At 44.3% G+C, this 22,125-nt stretch overlaps 1 protein-coding gene across 2 annotated transcripts in view; it reads right to left on the bottom strand.

Annotated features, from left to right (window-relative positions):
* Nucleotides 1-153: 153 nt before the first annotated feature.
* The window catches only part of GLYR1 (glyoxylate reductase 1 homolog), a 49,448-nt gene continuing 27,476 nt past the window's right edge, over nucleotides 154-22,125 (bottom strand). The window contains exons 10-16 of one of the 2 annotated variants that reach the window (XM_081089786.1): nucleotides 18,076-18,175; nucleotides 12,087-12,197; nucleotides 11,315-11,416; nucleotides 10,212-10,374; nucleotides 9,743-9,922; nucleotides 9,309-9,433; nucleotides 154-2,289 (exon numbers count right to left, since the gene is read on the bottom strand). In XM_081089786.1, coding sequence (XP_080945912.1) covers nucleotides 2,215-2,289; nucleotides 9,309-9,433; nucleotides 9,743-9,922; nucleotides 10,212-10,374; nucleotides 11,315-11,416; nucleotides 12,087-12,197; nucleotides 18,076-18,175 — 856 coding nt within the window. In that variant the 3' untranslated portion in view covers nucleotides 154-2,214. The remainder of the gene's footprint in view (nucleotides 2,290-9,308; nucleotides 9,434-9,742; nucleotides 9,923-10,211; nucleotides 10,375-11,314; nucleotides 11,417-12,086; nucleotides 12,198-18,075; nucleotides 18,176-22,125) is intronic. The other variant, XM_081089787.1, reaches the window with a different exon arrangement.

Raw genomic sequence — 22,125 nt, 5'->3', positions numbered from 1 at the left:
CCGATGCGGCAGCCGGCTCCAGCTGCCTTGCCTTCCACCCTAGTTCATGGGTCCAGGTTAAGGAAAAAGCCCAGGGCTTAGCCTCCGCCCTCCTCCCTCCACGGCTGGGCGGTACAGTGTTAGGCGCAGGCGAGGTAATCAGTCCCAGTTGGGTTACCAAGAAACGTTTTATTCTGCTTGCAGTAGCCTTTTGTTAATTGCACAAAATCATTTGTTTTTGCCATTTAAACATTATCACACAATCCTATTCTGAAAAACATGTTCATGAAAAACAAAGCAAAAATAAAAATTCACAACCTTAATTACCAGATTTGTCATTTAAAGAAAAAAAGGAGGGGGACGGAGGAGGGGCTTTCTTACAAGCTTTTCCACAAGTGTCACATTTTTTCCTTAAAAGGGAAGGATTTCAAAACAAAGGTGAAATAGCTTAAACAGAAATATTCATAAAAAGGAACTTTACAGAATTGTCAACAATATTAAGACAACATTGACTAACAGTTTCATTACAGCATCTTCCCCTACTCCCAAACCGCCCCCCCACCCCCCAGTGTCCAGCTAGGACTATAACAGGCTTTGTGTTCAGAGAGAAAATAATTCAAAATCCCAGTGAAATCAACTGTGTCAAAACCCACAGGCATCTTCCCTGCCCTCTCCTGTCTTCTGAGATCCCATAACTTGGGTTCTGATCAGTGGAAAAGAGCCAAGGTTGTGAGGGGAAGGGACCCACACCAGTGTGGCCACCTCATTTTTATATATATAATTATATATTCACTATAAATGCTGACCTTCTGCAAAGTGTGACTTTGAAAAATCCAACCCATGCAGAGGGAGACATTGACAACCTTCAGATGACTCTCCTTGTTCTTTTGCCACATTCCAACACCCTCTGGTCCCCTATCCAAGGAGATATACTAGGTCCTCAAGGATGTCTTGGATCCACCTCTGAGGGTCAGTTAGTTCAGGTTCAGTCAAGCCCAGTTCTCCTTTTCCCTCCCGACTGACCTCAGGACCCTGGAAGTACCGAAGACCACCAAGTTGCTGGCTGAAGTGAAGACACTCATTCTGTTCAAGAGCTGAGCCTAAGAAATGGTCATTGTTTGTCAGGCTGGGTCGGGGCCAAAGGGACAGAGAGAGGAAGAAATTCTGCTTCCATGGGAGGAAAAGGGGAGAGGGAGGAGAATGGAGAGAGGTGGGCATGCAGAGGACTTGCACAGGGGCAGGCTGGAGAAAGTGGGACCACTGTGAGGGCACCTGGGTCAGACTGGCTCTTCAGGACCATATGAAGTCTGTGGCATAGAGGAAACAGAAAGCCCACCCCACCTCACTCTTCACTGGTGGTCCTCAGGATCCCCTTCCCAAGGGCTGGAATGCAAATCTAAATACTAAAACAGCGTGTTGAGGAGTGAGAGCCCCCTACACCAAAGCAAGAAGTCTGATCCTAGCCCAGGACTCCGTAGTGATGGCGACTTCTACGATGGGTGCTGAAGAGCAGTGAGGAGATAGGCTTCCATGAGCCTCAACCTACAGGCTGACTGCTGCTCTCCCTGGAAAGCCAGAGCCTTGTCTTCACTTGACTTTGCCAATCTCTTTTCAGTTCACAAAGGCATTTCTGGAGAGTTGGTTGCACGATGGCAGCTTAAACATGACAATCCCCATCAGCTGGTCACCTGAGGTTGGGATGGTCCACAGGATCCTCCGTTTAGTCTGTACTAGTTCATCTTGGCCCAGAGCCCCTCTCTGCAAGGGATCCAGTCGGGAATGTGAATGTGACCACAGCCTCTTCGCTCTGAGGGAAGCAGGAAGGCTTCCAATTCTCATTGCTGATTCTAGTTCCTCGACTGGAAGGGGTATGAGATAAGACAAGCGTGGAAGAAGGGGAAAAAAGCCAGGCAGCAGTTTCCGGGCAGCTTCTATCCTGGAGGAAGAGCCAGTGTGGGTGTATATGTGTATATGTGTGTGTGTGTGTGTATGTGTGAACACACAGCCACCTGGTTCAGGGGCCAGTGCCCAGCTCAAGAGCTTTGCTACAGGCCAATCCTGCTGACACCTCCCCGGTTCCCAGGACTTTCAGGGGAGGAGTAGTGCTGTGCTGATGGCAAGTCTCAAAGTCTGTATAAAAGGAGATGGAGACAGGTGGACTGGTCCAGAGTGAAGTCCCAGGACCCCAACCCCATGTGAGGAAGAGGGGGTCAGAGGGAGGGAGGGAGTAGGGGCTTAGTGTATGTAGGCCCGGTACACGGCAGACATGTCGTTGTCAGACTGGTCCAGTGCCTTGGCTCTTTTGTACACCTGGAAAAAAATGAGATGAGCTCAGTCTCTGACCATATAGCTGACCTAAAGACATGGATCTGCTTCCTGGAGGTGGTTCTAGATGTGGTTATGTAGGTATGTTCTGGAGTCCAGGCTGTCTGGGTGTGATCCTGGCTCCTTTTATGACTGGCCTGACCTTGGATAAAGTGCCACAGCCACCGCTTTCTGATATCATGGAGGTAATAAGGTTACGGGGAGGATTAAATGGAGTGAGGGATGTATAATGTTCAGAGTGCGGGCACAGAGGGAGGGCTCAGTGTTGTTAACAATTATAACCATGTCTCTTCCTGCTGATGACCCTCCAAGGACTTCCCATGTTACTCTCTGGGCTACTATTCTTGCCCTTTCCTCTGCATAGGATGCCCTTCCCTCAGCAAGGCTGGCTCCTTCCCAAAGGCCTTCCCTAACCACCTCATCTAAAGCAGTGGCTGCACCACTTTACCCTGGTCACTTCTATCCCCTTACTCTGATCTGTTTTATTCATATTTCTGACCATCTGAAATTCTCATTTGTTTAAATATGTATGTACTTATTTTGTTCCTCCTTCTATTAAAATGTACACCAACCTGTTCCCAGAGCCTAGTATGGTGCTTGGCAATTAACAATTGCCTTGGTGATACTAGATGAATATAAAGAAGTATGAAAATAATTAAAAAGCCATTGTTCAACAACAGTGGTATTGCATACAGTCATGCTGAGGAAATGCAGTTGGACACAAACTTCCTCCCTTACATGGCTGGGTGGATTTTTTTAATTTATTTTTTTACTTGTTTTATTATTTTTAAAAAATATTTTTATTGATTTCAGAGAAGAGAGGGAGAGATAGAAACATCAATGATTCTATTATTGATGTTTCTATCTCTTCCTCCCAGAAATCAATAAAAATATATTTAAACAAACAAACAAACAAAATCCATTTGGAGCCACCATAATTGTCCATTACAGCTCAGGTGAAGTTGTCAACTCAGAATGAAGGCTAAAGACTTTTCAGATAAAAGGAAACCACTCGCTGCCAGCAGACCTGCATTACAGGAAATGCTAAAGCGAGTTTTCCCAGCAAAAAGGAAATAACACCAGAGAGAAATTCAATTCTTCAGAAAAGAATGGAGAGCACTGGAAATCGTAATTAGAAATATTATAAAATTATTTTTCTCTTAATTTCTTTAAAATACATATGACTAATTAAACATTATCTTATGGGTTTAAAACAAAGGCAGATAGAACACATAGGACCTTCTTCCTCTGAGCTCCAGCACTGGGGCAGCGGCATGCAGGAATCCAGGGACATATGGGGAGGAACTGGATGGTCTGGCATTGGAGCAAGTACTCAGGGGCGGCTTTCTCCCAGACAGGGGTGCTCGCAGGGGTCATCCTTCCTATGCTGAGACCTCCTCTATCACAGAGCTGACTGGCAGCCAAATAGGAGATTCCATCAGCCAGGCTTACACTGTTCGCTCCACAGTGCTGATTCCCTGAGACCCTGCCCCATCCAATTTGCAGCCCCACCCAAGGTGTTTGTAGCAGTTTTTCCTGTATGACTGGCCTGTCTTGGTTCAGGCTTCAGGTTTTTGTAAAATCTCTCAAATAAGCATCAGCTGGCATCAAAATGCTCTATACCTATCAATAAGAGGCCCCAAACTAGGTACTAGCAGTAGCCTGCCTTGCTTCACAGCTTGGTGTGGCCTAGGCACTTCCAAGTCCAGCACAAGTAGCCACCATCTCCAGATTGCTCTGTATCTCCTCCCAGGTCATCTCAGGCAGTGGCTGACTTTGCACCTTTCAGGAGACCTCAGAGCCAGTGTACCCAGTGGTCAGCTTCAGACTATACCAGATGACAACTCTACACATCTACAAGTGACATACTCAAGCAGCAGATTCAGTGAGCGCCAAAGCCCCACTGAAGCAAGTCCTGCTCCATAGGGGTGTCTCTTGCACAGCAGCTCTTCCATTGTAGCTGCAGCTAGTCCTTACAGCCAATTGACCTGAAGGTCAATTTCTCCCAGTGACACCAACAACAATCAAGGCTCAATCACAACAAGACTTTGCACACAGCCTACACTGGGTGCACCTTGAGTGCCCAGCTCAGGTGACTGGGGAGGTGAGCCACTGGACCTTACAGGACACCTACTACATAAGGCCACTACAAATTCCAAGAGACAAAGCAGCTCTATCTAATATATAGAAACAAACACAGGAAAGCAGCCAAAATGTGGACACAAAGAAGTATGTCACAAATGAAAGTACAGAAGAAATCTCCAGAAAAAGAACTAAATGAAATGGAAGCAAACTAACTACTAGATATAGAGTTCAAAACAATGATTATAAGGATGCTCAAGGATCTACTGAGAGCTTCAAGGGACTTAGTGAGACTTTCAAGGGTCTTAGAATTTCAAAGACATGAAAAAGGACCAGTCAGGAATTAAGCATACACTAACTGAAATAAGGAATAATTTATAGGGATTCAATAGTAGAGTATTCCAAGAATCAAATCAATGATTTGGAATATGAGGAGGCAAAAAACACCCAATCAGAAGAGCAAAAAGAAAAAAGAATCCAAAAATGTGAAGATAGTGTAAGGAGCCTCAGGGACAACTTCAAGCGTACCCACATTCGCATTGTGGAGGTGCCAGAAGGAGAAGAGAGAGAGAGAGCAAGATATTGAAAACCTATTTGAAGAAATAATGACAGAAAACTTCCCCTATCTGGTGAAAGAAATAGACTTATACGTCTAGGATGCACAGAGTCCTAAATAAGAGGAACCCAAAGAGACCCACACCAAGACACATCATAATTAAAATGCCAAACATTAAAGACAAAGAGAGAATCTTAAAAGCAGCAAGAGAAAAGCAGTTAGTTACATACAAGGGAATGCCCATATGACTGTCAGTTGATTTCTCAACAGAAATTTTGCAGGCCAGAAGGGAGTGGCAAGAAATAGAGTAATGAATAGCAAGGACCTACAACTAAGATTACTCTACCCAACAAAGCTCTCATTTAGAATTGAAAGTCAAATAAAGAGCTTCACAGACAAGAAAAAGCAAAAGGAGTTTATCACCACCAAACCAGCATTACATGAAATGTTGAAGGGTTTTCTTTAGGAAGAAAAAAAAGGATAAAAAATGTTAACAATAAAATGCCAATAAATACATTATCTATCAACAATTTAATCTAAAAAACAAAATAAACCAACAAGGAATCTAACAAAATAAACTGATGAATAAAATAGAAACAGAGGCATGGGAACATGGAACAGACTGAAAAATCTCAGAGGGAAGAGGGGTGGGGAGTGCAGAAAGAGATTAACCAAAGAACTTATATGCATATATGTATTTCCTATGGACACAGGCAATAGAGTGGTGAAGGCCTAGGAGAGGCAGGAACCAGGTGGAGGGAACAATAAAGGGGTACATCTGTAATACTCTCAACAATAAAGATTTAAATAAATAAATAAATAAATACAGAAAAAAAAAACCACAATTAAAAGAAAGACAGATATAACACATAGGACATCTGTAACTTAAAGCAGGTGTTCCCAGCCTGGGGATTCTGGTAATGCCTGGATATATTTTCTATGGATGGGGGTGCTGATAGTATCTAGTGAGTAGAGGACAGAGATGCTGTTAACATCCTATAATGCACAGGACAGTTCCTACAACAAAATATCAATAGTACCTACATTGAGAAATCCTGCCTTAAAGGGTTAGGGACAGAGTGGTAAATCAATCTGTTTTTGGTAAATATTAACTCTAAGTAGGCTGTGAAGGTAAGTGCATATTGCAAGTCCTAGAGCAAAGATAGAAGAAAAATTATGCCTCATTAAAAAGCCAATCGATATCTAATATGAAATTCTAAAAATGTATTCAAATAACATAAAAGAAGGCAAGGCAGGCCTGGCCAGGGTGGCTTGTGGTTAGAGTATATACCTGGGTTATAGGTTTGATGCCCAGCCCTGGTCGAGGTGCATGCGGGAGGGAACCAATTGATGTGTCTCTATCACATTGATGATTTTCTTTCTTTCTCTTCCCCCCTCCCCAAAAAAAGGCAAGAAAGGAGGAACAAACAAAAGCCAGAAGGGAGAAACAGCAATCAAATGTTTCGTAGCTTTGAATTTAACCACACAACAGACTTCAAGACAGATTAAATGTTAAAGGACTATTTAACTTTAAGATCCAATCAGCAGGGAGCTTAAAGTCACACTATCCAAACAAATGATCAGAAAGTGCCATGCTCCATTGAGAAATTAACTAATATGTTTATTTCCAAGCTAATGAAGGAGGGTGAAGGCAAGTCAGAAATCACCTCATAGAGAAGTGTTGCCAACACAAACCACACACAAAACCCTTTGTCAAAGATAAGCTTATCAATAAAAAATTGATAAAATACATGCGGAATCTACTGCCAAGAGAGAACCCACAGGTGAAACAAACAGGAGAAACATGAAATTGTACTGCAACTTAAAAGAGTGAAATAGCCCCAGCCAGTTTGGCTCAGTGGATAGAGTGCTGGCCTGAAGACTGAAGGGTCGTGAGTTCGATTCTGGTCAAGGATATGTATCTTGGTTGCATTCCCGGCCTGTCAGGCACGTGAGGAGGCAACTAACTGATGTGTCTCTCTCACATTGATGTCTCTGTCTCTCCCTCTCCCTTCCACTCTCATTAAAAACCCATGGAAAAATATCCTCAGGTGAGGATTAACAAAACAAACAAAAAAGAGTGAAATAAGTACTTTGAGAAATTCAGGCAAGTAAGAACAGAAGATATAGAATTTAGGGACAGAAGACTATAAACTATGAAAAGGCAGGTCTGAAAAGAGCAGTATGCTATTTTTTTACTGGAATAAGCCACTTGAGACCTGTAAGTATTTAACTCAAATGAAAATGTGTATCAGCTTATAACATCTGAAGCTACAGCTTCTATAATAAATGACTGGAAATGGAACCCACCACCTTTCAGCTGTTTTTTTTTTTTTTTTTTTTTTTTTTTTTTTTTTTAATATATTTTATTGATTTTTTACAGAGAGGAAGGGAGAGAGATAGAGAGTTAGAAACATCGATGAGAGAGAAACATCGATCAGCTGCCTCCTGCACATCTCCCACTGGGGATATGCCTGCAACCCAGGTACATGCCCTTGACCGGAATCGAACCCGGGACCCTTCAGTCCGCAGGCCGACGCTCTATCCACTGAGCCAAACCGGTTTCGGCTGTTTTTTAAAAAATATATTTTTATTGATTTCAGATAGGAGGGGAGAGGGAGAGAGAGATAGAAACATCAATGATGAGAAGTAATCATTGATTGCCTGCCTTCTGCATGCCCCCTACTGGGGATCGAGCCAGCAATCGGGCATGTGCTCTTGACCAGAACTGAACCCGGGACTCTTCAGTCCACAGGCCAATGCTCTATCCACTGAGTCAAACCGGCTAGGGCCAGCTGTTTTTTAAGATTATGTTTCTATCAGGTTGAGATAAGAAAGCTGAACTTCTAAACAACTGTTTTCAATAAGTGCATGTGTAGGTGCTTAATAAATGTCATTCAAAAAATGTTAATGATTAGCTGAAACCGGTTTGGCTCAGTGGATAGAGCGTCGGCTTGCGGACTGAAGGGTCCCAGGTTCGATTCCGGTCAAGGGCATGTACCTGGGTTGCGGGCACATCTCCAGTAGGAGATGTGCAGGAGGCAGCTGATCGATGTTTCTCTCTCATCGATGTTTCTGACTCTCTGTCTCTCTCCTTTCCTCTCTGTAAAAAATCAATAAAATATATTAAAAAAAAAAAGTTAATGATTAAATACTCTAATTAATAGGCAGATATTGTCAGAATGGATAAAAATGTAAGCCCCAATTATAGACTGTCTACAAAAGATACAATTTAAAGGCACAGACTGAAAGTGAATGGATGGAAAAAGATATATCATGAAAACAGTAAGAATGAGAAGGCTGTAGTAGTGATATTAAAATCAGACAATAGATTTCAAGACAAAGACTGAGAGACATCCTATATAATAAAAGGCTAATGTGCAAATAATAGACCAAAAGGCAGAACGACAGGTCACTATGATGCACACTGACCACCAGGGGGCAGACGCTCAATGCAGAAGGGAGTGGGAGTGCCACTCAGCCAGAAGCCAGGCTCATGGCTGGCGAGTGCAGCGGCAGTGGCGGGAGCATCTCCTACCTCCATGGCAGCACTAAGGATGTCTGACAGCTCCCCAATGGGGAGCGGGCCTAAGCCATCAGTTGGACATCCCCCAAGGGCTCCCAGACTGGAAGAGGGTGCAGGCCAGGCTGAGGACCACCCCCTGAGTGCACGAATTTTGTGCACCAGGCCTCTAGTTTCATAATAATAATGAAAGGGCAAATTCATCAGGAAAACATAATAAACAAGAGTTTCAAAGGCATTAAGCAAAATGGACAGAATTAAAGAAACAGATAATACCATGATTATAGTGGGGAGATTTTACTATCTCTCTCTCAGTGACTGAAAGAAGCAGAAGAAACATCAGTAAAGATGATCAGAAAAAACACTAACAACCATCTTGACCAAACTGATATCTGTGGAACACAGCACCCAGCAACTGCAGAACAGTCTTATTAAGTGCACATGGCACACCCAGCAACAACTATTGGGCTACAAAACAAAACAAGTCTGAATAAATTTAATGGGCTAAAAATCATATAGGGCAGTCTTTGGCCGCAAAGGAGATCCATTACAAATCAATAACCACTAGACAATTAGGAAAACCCTAAATATTTGATAAAATGTAAAGTAATCCACAGGTCAAAGAAGGAATCAAAAGAGAAGCAAGTGTGGCTCAGAAGGAAGTGTTTAGTTTTTAATGGACCTTTTAGAAAAGGCAGGTCTAAAATCAATGACCTAACATTTCACCCTGAGAGATTAGACCAGATAGCAAAGAAAAGCAAAAGTAAGTAGAAGGGAGGAATAACAAGAAAAACAAAGGGAAGGGTGTTGGGACTTGTGCCACTGGCTCTTGCAGTTAGTTACCTCATTGGCTGCAGCTGCCATAGGAGTTGGATGGTTGACGGCATCGCCCAGCGCAATGGCTAAGCGAAGATCCTTCTGAATGTATTTCAGGTAGAAATCAGGTTTAAAGTTTCCTTGCAGAATATCTGAGGAGAGAAAGCCACTTATCAGAACAATTAGTAAGACCCTAAGTAAGAAACTACCTGCAAGTACCACCAGGGTTCAACACATAGCATTTCTCCTCCCCTCAGACACCCAAGATACAAGTTTCTAGCCTGTACCCCCAAATCCTATCTGCCATGTCTCTGGACCCTCACTACCTGGGGCTATGGAGAGGGTGCATCTTTCATACCTAATGAGCCCCTGAAGAGACTGTTGTGACAGTGGCCTTACCCAGTTTCTCAGCTCTAATAATAAAAAAAAAGAAGCAAGAAGAGAGGCCTATGACAACTTACTTTGGCACTTCTGGTCCAGAAAGATGCTGGCCAATTGTCCTTGATTGAGAATGTCCAAGAATGTCTGCTGGGACTGGCCTGTCACTTGGGCCAGGGTCAACCCCTCAGCGATAGTTGCCATGAAGCTCCCCTGGACCATGTTCACAATCAGCATCATTTTGGCTGCATTGCCAACCTCACCTGCCCAGGGCAAAGAATCATGGTCATTTCCCAAGAATCCGACAGGCAGGGACTTTCTATCCCCCTCATCCCTGCTCAGACCCACCTCTACAACCAGGGAAGACCCCATTCACCTGCCCCTGACAGAACTGGCTCTGACCCTCTGGTTCTTCCTCCTTCCAGGCACTGACTGTGCAAATCAAAGAAAACCTTCCCACAGGGGCCCCAGGCTGAAAGGCCATGTGGAATTGACGTTGTCATCAGCGCAGTCTAGGGGGAATGTGGCCCAACAGGTAGGCAGGTATGTTACCTAGAAAGAAGGAGGTCTTCCCCATTGCCTGGAAGCAGCTGCTGCAGTCCTCATATAAGCCCCTGTCTCCGGCTGCTAAGATCACCAACATCCCATCATTAGACAGCTGCTGGTTCCCTGAGACTGGGGCTTCCAGAAAGCGGCCCCCCCTGGACACAATCACCTGGAAAGGAAAGTCACAGCTTCTGGAGTCCTTGCCTCTCTCATGGGTCTCGTGCAGGGAGCAAAGAGGGTCCTTGGGTGAAGTACTTGGCCCTCCACATGGAAGCCCCAAAGCCGACATCTGTACAAAGGTGCTGGACTAATGCTGTGGGAGGGTCAGCAGATATCCTCCAACAGATGCCTGGCTCACATGTAGTAAAGAGAGACTAGGCTCCTCATAAGTTCCCATTTACTCTGAATTTCTTATAAAGACCAGAGATTATAACCAAACATGGCTGTGCCAACTGCTTGGTTGTCTACACCTCCTATGAACACCGCCCTTCCCGGACTTCACTCTTTGAACACACACGAGCCAGAAGTCACCACTCCCTCACTTGGGCCCAGCAGCTCAGGCAGGAGGAATACTTTGCAGATAGATGCTTAAAGCAAAAATGCTGTGCCGACAGCCTGGACTGCTTCTCACTGTGAGGCTGGCAACTATGGGATCTGATGCCCATCTCAGCTAGGCAGCATCACTCCTCTCATGGCCACTTAGATTAACTGTGACTTTGAAGGTAGAGAATGAAGACAGGCTAGTCTCAAGGCTATTGGCCTCACTTCTTCTCTCCGCTCTGGCTTTGGCTCTAGAGCAGTGGTTCTCAACCTTCTGTCCCTTTAAATACAGTTCCTCATGTTGTGACCCAATCATAAAATTATTTTCGTTGCTACTTCATAACTGTAATGTTGCTACTGTTATGAATCGTAATGTAAATATCTGATATGCAGGATGGTCTTAGGCGACCCCTGTGAAAGGGTCATTCGACTGCCAAAGGGGTCACGACCCACAGGTTGAGAACCGCTGCTCTAGAGTAACCAAGTTGTCCACACTTGGGCATGGTCAGCTTAGGTCTTGGGATCCAACCAAAAGGATGCTGGAGGGCCAGCCTGAACAAGGCTGCTACCTGGGCCAGCTCGGTGACTGTGTCAGCATCCACTGTTGACATGTCCACGTAGCACTTTCCGGGACGGATCCCTTGCAGTACACCACTGGGGCCCAGCACCAGCTGTGGGGACACAAGGGAGAAGCAATAGCCCAGGCCCCCAGCCAGATACCCAGGAACCCCTTAGACCCAAAGTCAGAATTCATTTGCTTTTTTGGTTCATTTCCTGATAAGGAGCTAATAAATATTAAGGCTGAAAAGGGAAAAGCAAGTAAATAAGCAAGGGAAAGAAAAGTATTTCTGGTATGTTCCCATTTATCTTTAAAAATAGTAAATTTCTATTAAAAACTTCCCATTTAAAAGATGGAATCTCACTGTTTCAATTTTGAGGCTTCTTTGGATCTACTTGGATTAGACTTAGTCACCAGTTTAACAAGGTGACTACTGCACTTGAACTTTTAAAACATACAAATACAGTGATAGCCAAACATAGGAACTTGGCACATAGACCAAAAGCACACATAGCCCCAAAGCTTCCAGCTCAATAAGAATATACCACAGACCATTTTAGAAGACCTCAGGGATCCTAGCCATTTTCATTCTTTGTTCTGAATTAAAGGAAGTCTGTATTCAATTTATGCAAACACCCTTCATAATGGGAGATGGCCCCCAGATGGGAAATTCAACCCCCCACATGCAGACACTCACTCCGTATGCAGGGGAGAAGGGGAGGAGGCCAGCCAGCTTTCCTGGCCACAATCTGAGACGCTGAGGGGAGGGAGGGGATCCTTACATCCTTGGCCGCCTTTGGATCCGACACACAGGCAAAGGTGATGTCACAAGTTGAAACAACTTCAGCGGGGGTTCTTCCTAGGCGGGCCCCCTCCTGGATGAACAAATCACACTGCAAAAGTCACAGATCCTAACGTGAGCTGCAAGCATTGCACAACAAACACGACAGCCAGGCCAGAGATACGGTGCCCAGTCCTCCTGGCTGGCCTCCCAAGGCAGGAGACAGGCTGAGGATGGGAGCCCCAGACACCAGAGCTGGTGGTCTGACTTCTTGGGGGAAGTGGATGGGGCTTCTTCAGGACTGTCTTGTGTTTTCACATACTTGGTGCCTAGATGATGTTTTACTTCACAGTAAGCACAAAACAAGTGTCTGCCGAAGGATTCCTGTTTGAAGACAGGCTGTAAACAGTGCCTGTTTGCAGCCCTTCGTGGCTATCTTGGCTACGGCAAAACCACGCAGTGCCCTGCATTATCAGCACTGTGCTAGGGAAGCAGGGCTGGGGCCGGGAGGCTGCCATCCCTTACTATGATGTTTCTGGGGGTCTGAAAACACTAATTTAGTGCAATACCCGTTTTCAAAGGCATTTAAAAAGTAATTAGGATAACTTGAACCTACTATTTTGTATCCAACGTTTAATATTTTGTAAGGCCCTAACCGGTTTGGCTCAGTGGACAGAGCGTCGCCCTGCGGACTCAAGGGTCCCAGGTTCGGTCAAGGGCATGTACCTTGGTTGCGGGCACATACCCAGTAGGGAGTGTGCAGGAGGCAGCAATCGATGTCTCTCTCTCATCGATGTTCCTTTCTTCTTCTTCTTTTTTAAAAAATATATTTTATTGATTTTCCAGAGAGAGGAAGGGAGAGGGATAGAGTTAGAAACATTGATCAGCTGCCTCCTGCACACCTCCTACTGGGGATGCGCCCGCAACTAAGGTACATGCCCTTGGCCGGAATCGAACCTGGGGCCTTTCAGTCCGCAGGCCAATGCTCTATCCACTGAGCCAAACCGGTTAGGGCTCTCATCGATGTTTCTAACTCTCTATCCCTTCCCCTTCCTCTCTGTAAAAAATCAATAAAATATATTTAAAAAAGTATTTTGTAAGGCTTACATTTATCCATATTGTCTCATTATTATCACTTACAATGAATGGCTGTAAAATATTCCATCAAGAGACATATCTAGATTTACCTAATGGCTCTGCTGCAGTTTGATATTTGGACTGCTTTTAATTATAAATGACTCCAACAAATATCCTTATGTTTTCAATTTAGACTTCTAAGAATAAAACAGGCTCAAATGGTTTTCATGCTCTTAATAAATGTAGACAAATGGTTTTTCAATAGGGCTGAGAATATATAATGATCACCAACAAGGTCTCAAATCACCAGCACAGAGTACATCATTTGAAAACAATCAATCAATCAAGCATACACAAATACATTAAAATTTTATCCTACTTGATTTAACCAGCTAAAAATAGCAACTTTTTATCTGACCTATTTTGAGTACTCCTGATAACTAAACCTTTTCAATACTTTTGTTTTTAAATTGTTTACTCTTCTGTAAGCTACTTCTTTATTTAATAATTCTTTATTATTGAAAGTATTACATATGTCCCCTTTTTTCCTCCCTTGACCTCCTCCAGACCCCCTCACCCTCCCAGGCCTTCAGCACCCTATTGTCTGTGTCCATGGGTTATGCATATATGCATACAAGGTCTGTGAGCTACTTCTTTTATATATTGCTGAATGTGAGCTACTTTTTATCTTAAGAGTTATCAAACTATGTGTTTCATAAAATCAACATATTACCCTTTTCTATCATCTTTGCTATAAAGCATTTTTAATTGGTGTACCTTTCACTTTTGTTTATTTTTTGTTGTGGGGAGTATTATTAAAAACTGTCCATCTTTTGTATGGTGCCAGGTGGGTACAGGGAATGTTATTGGGGGGAACATTGTAAAGCATATGATTGTCTAAACACTATGTTGTATATCTCAAACTAATACTAAAATAATACTGAATGTAAATTATAATTGAGAAAAAGAAAAAAAACTACATATCTTTTTCTTTAGTGATTCTGATTGTGTCTTAGGCTTAGAAAGATCTATGTTAATATTTAGTTGTCTTTCCTTTTTAAAAAAATATTTTTTTATTGATTTTAGAGGGAGGGAGGGACGGGGAGAGAGAGAGGGGGAGAGAAACATGGACAAGAGAGAGAGAGAGAGAGAATGGACAAGAAAGAGAAACATCAATCAGATGCCTTCTGTACACTCCCTAATGGGGATGGAGCCTGCAACCAGGTATGTGCTCTGATCAGGAATCAAACGCTCAAACTTTCAGTGTATGGGATGATGCTCCAATCGAGCCACATCGGCCAGGGATATTTAGTTTTATTTCCTTCTGGTTTTTCCTTTGAAAAAAAAATGTAGTAATCTATCTGGAATATATTTTATTGTGTGGTGAGAAGTGAGATTAGTATTTTCTCCAATTTCTAACCAGTTTTCTGAACATACTGACCAACCCTTCTTCAACATCACTGATTCACAGTGCGATGGCTCTATCAGAGGAAGTCCTAGGCTTTCTGGGCTACCTGATAGGTCTGTGTCTTTACTATAGCACACATTATCTTGGTGAATTTACATTATTATGTTTTTACATTTGCTTGGGAGAAGACCTCCTCATTACTGAAAATTTTAAAATGTTCCATCTTTTTCCCAGAAGGACCACAGGATTATTTATTTATTTATTAAAAAAATATTTTTATTGATTTCAGAGAGGAAGGGAAAGGGAGAGAGAAAAACATCGATGAGAGAATCATTGATCAGCTGCCTCCTGCACGCACCCAGCTGGGGATTGAGCCCGCAACCAGGGCATGTGCCCTTGGCTGGAATCGAACCTGGGACCCTTCAGTCCACAGGCCGACGCTCTATCCACTAAGCCAAACCAGCTAGGGCAGAATCATTTTTATTAAGATCCTTTTATAAAAATTCCATGGGGACTGTCCTAAGGATTAAATGGCTTTTCAAAGATGACATTTACTACATAACTTGTGCCAGGCACTGTGCTGAGTACTTTACATCATCTCATTTAACCTTCACACCCCCATGACGCTGGGGCTTTTGCTGTCCATCATTTTACAGATCTAGGGAGGTAAACTATTTCACTGAAGCCCTAGGGCAAGCAGCAGAGTGTGACTTGGACTAGGTCGGCCCTACTCCAAACCCAAGTTCTACCTGCTTGCTCTCCTGCCTTCCTGTAAATGAATCAGGAAGGAATGGCCTTGTTTGTAACATTTCTGCATCTTAATCATGAAAACAGGAAGACCAGAGGCACTTCTATCAAAGGGGAATGTACTTATAAGCAAACCCCCTGGTTCTCCTGATGTTCTGCCACTGTGTACCTCTAGATTTCCTGACTACTCTAGCCTTGAATCACAAACTACCCTGTCGATGAAGCCTCTGAGATCCACTCCTGACTTAGGTCCCCACAGTGCCCAGCACCTGAAGCAATCCCTTAGCACGGCCTTCAGTGCCCTCTTCAACTCTTCAACCCATTTTTGTTATTCTTGAAAAGGACTTTGTTTCAGCAAAGTGAATTTCTCACTTTGCTAGAACATTTTTGTTAACCCAAATACATCAGCTCTGCCAACTCCTTCAGCAATCACACCTTATTTCAGCTCTTGAACCTGTGCACATAAAGAGACATGCACCCAGTCATTTCACAAATACATGCTCAGCCACACCTTGTTTCTCAAGAAGCTGGTCCTTTCTCAGTCTTTCTTTTGTTCCTGGCAAGTACAGTGTTTAATTTCCTGGTACTCAGATGACAGTTCTTCATCTTTTCTTGAATGACAACTTGATGGGAGCCAGGGCCTCCATTACAAAAGGTACACATTAACAGCTTTGGAATTCCAAGGCAGGGCCACACAGACCCGTGGAAGTTGTGGGCTGCCACCTTAGGTTAAGAACTTCTAAATGTGTTCTGTCCAATATGGTAGCCACTAGCAAAACAGGAGTACTTATTTTTGTTAATCCTCACTACCAATGACATTTTTTCCATTGATTTTTAGAGAGAGTGGAAGGGAGGGGGAGAGACAGAGAGACACACTGATGTGAGAGAGACACATCAATTGGCTGCCTCCTGCACGTGTTCCGACTGGGGCCAGGGATTGAGCCAGCAACCTAAGTACATGCCCCTGACCTGAATCAAACCTGGGACCCTTTAGTCCACAGGCCGACGACTTAACCACTGAGAAAAACTGGCTAGGGCCAAAGGGGACTACTTTTTTAAAAAAATATACTTTATTGATTTTTTTATAGAGAGGAAGGGAGAGGGATAGAGAGTTAGAAACATCGATCAGCCGTCTCCTGCACACTTCCTACTGGGGATGTACCCGCAACCAAGGCACATGCCCTTGACTGGAATCGAACCCGGGACCCTTCAGTCTGCAGGCCGATGCTCTATCCACTGAGCCAAACCGGTTAGGGCCAAAGGGGACTCTTTTAATTCAAGTGAAATAAAATTAAAAATTCAATTATTTAGTTGTACTAGCCTTGATTCAAGTATTCAAGAGCCACATGTAAGCCACTGTGCCTATCAGGGCAGGCTGTGCCCATAGGCTCAGCACACAGGCCACAGGAATGCTAGAAGGCCTGTCCTTGCTGACAATTACTATGGGCTGCTGGTTTTTATGATAGAGGTGGGATGGGACCCTTCATTAATATTTGACTTTAATAAGTGGGTAAGGATATATTTTTTTGTCTATGTTCTGTTTCAACTTATGTAGATTATTATAAATTGATGTAAACCACGTGAGAGGAAAATGTTAATTAAAAAATGCAAAGACCCTCCTCCCCCAAAAAAGAGCCCCATGTGGTTAGTGACTACCAAACTAGATAGTGCAGATACAGAACATCATCACAGCAGAATGCTGTATGCACAGCTAACACAATCCAACTGAATACAGTACAGTCACTGAAAAGGATGCTGTAGATCTATCTATACACATTCCTTACCAATGACTTCATAATACACACTCATATTTTGTGAACATGGAAAAAAGGAAGCAAACACCTAACATGGGCTAGCTCAGGTAATAGCAGAGAGGGAAGAATTTTCCTTTTTTATTTTTGTTAATACTCACCCAACAATATTTTTTCCATTGCTTTTTAGAGGGAGGGAGGGAGGGAAAGAGGGAGAGAGAAACAGAGAGAAGAGAAAGAGAAAGAAAGAAAGAGAGAGAGAGAGAGAGAGAGAGAGAGAGAGAGAGAGATCGAACCTACAACACTTTGGTGTGGAAGGCAATACTCCAACCACTGGGCAACACCTGCCAGTGCAAATTTTCACTTTGTTTTATATTCCTGGGTATCTATCTTCTATAATAATAAAAGCATAGTATGCTAATTAGACCGGACATCCTTCCGGACGACCTTCCAGACGAAGCTGGAGTTGCGAGGGAAGCCGGTGCCAGCAGCCGGCAGCCAGGGGAAGGAAGGCCTACTCTTGCACAAATTTCATGCCTCTAATTTTTTTAAATAAATAAACACACACACACACACACACACACACACATTTTTTACTCGCTTTAGAGAGGAAGGGAGAGGGAGAGTAACATTGATGAGAGAGAGAAACACTGACTAGTTGTATCCCACAAGCACCCTGATTGGGGATCAAATCCGAACCTGGGTATGTGCCCTGAGTGGAAATCAAACCAGCAACCTTTCAGTTCATGGGATGATGCTCAACCAACTGAGCAACACAGGCCATGGCACCCCTGGGTACTTTTAAATATTTAGTTTCTATACTAATACTCTAAGCTTATTTATCTACATATCTACCTGCTTGAATAATAGTGTGGCTCCTCCTACTCTACCACATGCAGAATGCTGAGTGAAGACATCAGGAAGACATTCCCATCTTTAGTTACCCCAACTCCATGGGTCAAGGCTTGTTCCCTCCCTGCTGACAAGCACCACTCATTAATGCTTACTTTTTCTGCAGTCCGGTTCCAGACAGTCACCGTGTGACCCATTTTTAATAAGTTGGAGACGATGCCACTTCCCATCAGGCCGAGGCCCAAAAATCCTATCCTAAAAAAGAGAGAGACTGATCAGTTTGGGGAGGAGTGGAAGGGGCAGGGTAAGGTATCCTGAATGCAGCACAGACTCTGCCTCCTCATAAACCTGGGGCGGGATCTCAGACCACCAGAAACATCGCTCAGCGGTGTCCTGACACCACGAGCACTGAGCCAGATGTGGCGCATGCAGATTGTGCCTTTTCTTATTATGCCATCGCTCAAGTGTCCCTAGATTTAAAAGGGCATTTCTAAACCCGACTGCCACAGAAAGAATGATGACATTTTTGGCTTAGGTGTTCCAAATCATTTCCTTGATGCTTTGATAGAGAGTCTGAGCTTATAATTCCGTAACAGTGAGAAAGCAGACATTTGTCTTCGGCTTTGCAGGAGTTTTCAGCTCTAGGTCTTCAGATGCCTCTTGAAAGCACAACAGGATCCATGACAAGTAATTGAAGTGTCAGAGCCAGCCACCTTCCTCAACTGCAAAAATCTGGGACCTAGTCCTCCCTCTCCTCTCCAGGCTCCAAACCTATGCTACCTTTGAATTCTTTCTATTAGCAGAGACAAGCCATGTCTCTCTTCTTCAAAGCTTTGCCTGAGCTTTGGAGCCAAACTTTCCCAGTGCACGAATTCTTCCCAAATCTGCCTTCTCCTGCACCTTTCCCTATTACCACTGTCTGCTGGCCCACCCCTCTCTGCTCTCTACCACACCCTTCTAACTGCAGGCCCATTATGATCCTTTATCATGCTCTGTGTACCTTCACTTCCTATAGCCTGCTTCTTTCTGCAACCCCAAGAACTTGGGGACTCCTGCTTTTACAGATGATTTTACCCTGCCCAAATGTCTTTCCTTGGTTCCTGTATTTCTTTATCTCTCCTGGCATGTGACTTGGCTCAACTATGCCTCTTTCTTCATTTCTTATTACATTATGTTGTAGTTTTCACCTCGGGCTTTCTCTCAGCTCTGGACACACTCTGCAGCTTCTCCACTTTGACCTGTGTTATCCTTTCAGTATTTTTGATCTCTGGTGAGACATCTGCAGCCACTTCTGCAAATTGGCTTTTCTACTCAGTTTCCCCTAATCCTTGCTGGAATATGCACTTCTCACACTCTCTGTCCCAGACAGCAGTTATCAGAATCAAGTGTAAAAAATGGAACAGGATCTGAATAGATACACTTCTCTAAAGAGGAGAGACATATGTCCAATAGACATATGAAAAAATGCTCAAGGTCACTAATCGTCAGGAAGATGCAAATTAAAACTCCAACAAGGTATCACCTCACACTTGTCAGGATGGCTATTATCAATAAATCAACAAACAACAAGTGCTGGCTAGGATGCGGAGAAGGGAACCCCAGTGCACTGTTGGTGGGAATGTAGAGTGGTGGAACCACTGTGGAAAACAGTATCAGTTTCCTCAAAAAATTAAAAATGGAACTGCCTTTTGACCCAGCAATCCCACTTCTGGGTATATATATCCTAAGAATCCTTAGTATAGCAGCCTTATCTACAATAGCCAAAATCTGGAAACAGGCCAAGTGCCCATCAGTAGATGAGTAGATAAAAAAGTTGTGGTACATTTACACAATGGAATACTTACTATGCGGCTATAAAAAAGAAGGAATTCTTACTTTTTGCAACAACATGGATGGACCTGGAGATTACTATGCTAAGTGAAATAAGCCAGTCGGAGAAAGACAAGACTATATGATCTCACTAATATGTGGAATCTAATGCACAAAATAAACTGATGAACAAAATAGAACCAGAGGCATGGATACATGGAACAGACTGATAAATGTCAGTGGGGAGGGGAGTGGGGTGACTGGATAAATGAAGGTGAAGGGATTAGCTAAAGAACATATATGCATAGCCCATGGACATGGATAATATTTTGGTGAGGGCTGGGGTGGGGGGGGGGCTACAGTGGCTGGGTGGAGGTGGGCAAAGGGGGTGAAATGAGGGACATCTGCAATAGTTCAACAATAAAATATTTAAATTTTAAGAAAAGAAAATGGGAACCTATCACCTTCCTTACCAAATAGTGCCCTGTCCACTAAATTTTAAGCCAAAGCATAAAAACAAGATCTTTTGTCATTCACAGTGATATGGGTAGTTAAGTTTTCCCTATGATTCTAAATCATGAGGACTAATTCTTTTCCCATTTCTTGGTGTTTGTTCTAGGATACCCAGCAGACCTGGGGATGAAACTTCTGGATTTTTAACATGGCAACTAACAGTCCTTCATGGTGCCCTTGAGATAAGATGGAAAATGTAGACTAAGTGGATTAAGAACAATATACAGCTGGTTAGCTTTAGTTGGCTTCATACTCAGGTTAAAAAAGTATTTTGCTATATGGGCAATACAGGCCTTGGGTGAAAGCATTGGGACTATACTCAACCTGTCCTAGTTTTTAAAAATTAAAAACAACACAATCCTCATCAAATGTATGGTTGACACCCATCTCCCTTTTTATCTATATATTAGAGGCTCGGTGCACGAAATTCATGCACAGGTAGGGTCCCTAGGCCTGGCCGGCAATCAGGGCTGATCGGGGCCTTCCGGCTGCTGGGCGGAGTTTTCCTTCCCCGGCTGCTGGCAGGGGCCTTCTTTCCCTGGTTGCTGGTAGGGGCCTTCCTTCATTCCGCGCCGCGCCCTGGTGGTCAGCGCACATCATAGTGAGCGATTGAACTCTCAGTCTCCAGGTCAAACTCCCAAGGGGACACTTTGTGTATTAGCCACACACACACACACACACACACACACTCTCTCTCTCTCTCTCTCTAATAGAAGATATCTATATACATAAAAGCCCAAGCGACCGTTACGACTGGTCAACCAGTTGCTATGACATGCACTGACCACCAGGGGACGACGCCCAATGCAGGAGCTACCCCCTGGTGGTCAGTATGCTCCCACAGCCAACCTCCCATGGCCAGCCAACCTCCTCGTCCCTCCCCCCAGCTGGCAAACCTCCTGCGGTCCCTCCCCCCATCTGGCAGGTTGAATCCGGCAGCCGGCCTGGCCCCGATTAGGACTGGGAGAGATGGCCCCGATAGGCCCTGATCGCTGGCCAGACCTAGGGGCCCCACCCGTGCACAAATTTTATGCACCGGGCCTCTAGTCTCTCTCTATATAAAAGGCTAATATGCAAAGTGTCCCATTGGGATTTTGACTGGGAGACCGGGAGTTTGATCGCTCTCTATGATGTGCGCTGACCACCAGGGGGCGGAGTGGAACATGGTGGGCGACCAGCAGCAGCAGCAGGGCGCTGAAGGAGCGAGGGAAAGAGGAGGTGGAGAGGAGGGGAAGCAGGGAACCTGATCAGCCCTGATCGCCAGCCAGACCTAGGGACAGTACCCCTGCATGAATTTTGTGCACTGGGCCTCTAGTCCTATCTAATAATAGAGAAACATGGTAATTAACCATAACTTCGCTACCCTTCCCATTGGCTAATCAGCGAGATATGCAAATTAACTGCCAGCCAAGATGGCAGCCGGCAGCCAGGCAGCTGAAGCGAACATGAACATGAGGCTTGCTTGCTCCAGTGATGGAGGAAGCCAAGGTTCCCTGCCTGCCGCAGCTCAGCTCTGAGCTCCGGATGAAACAATGTTGCAATTATAGAACCTAAACAAACCCCAGAAACTTGCTTTCAGCCAGCGCGGCCTCAGAGCTTAGAGCGGCCAGTGATGGCAACAGAGTTTCAATTATAGAATCTAAACAAACCCAGGTACCTGCTTTCAGCCCGCAACGGCCTCAGAGCTGGAGCCTGCTCTCAGCTCCAGTGACAGCTACAGGAGGTAAATTAATCCCAGAATAAAAAAAAAAGAAAAAAGGAGAGGCTGGGAGCTTCAGTCGCCCACCAGCCTGAAAACAGCCCTCAGCCCCTCACCCAGACTGGCCAGGCACCCCAGTGGGGACCTCCACCCTGAAGGGTGTGTGACCAGCTGCAAACAGCCA

The sequence above is a fragment of the Myotis nattereri genome (assembly GCF_964212035.1).
Source record: "Myotis nattereri genome assembly, chromosome: 4".
Lineage (NCBI taxonomy): Eukaryota > Metazoa > Chordata > Mammalia > Chiroptera > Vespertilionidae > Myotis > Myotis nattereri.
The sequence above is the reverse complement of the archived record's forward strand: the minus strand, read 5'-3'. Positions and strand labels throughout refer to the sequence as shown.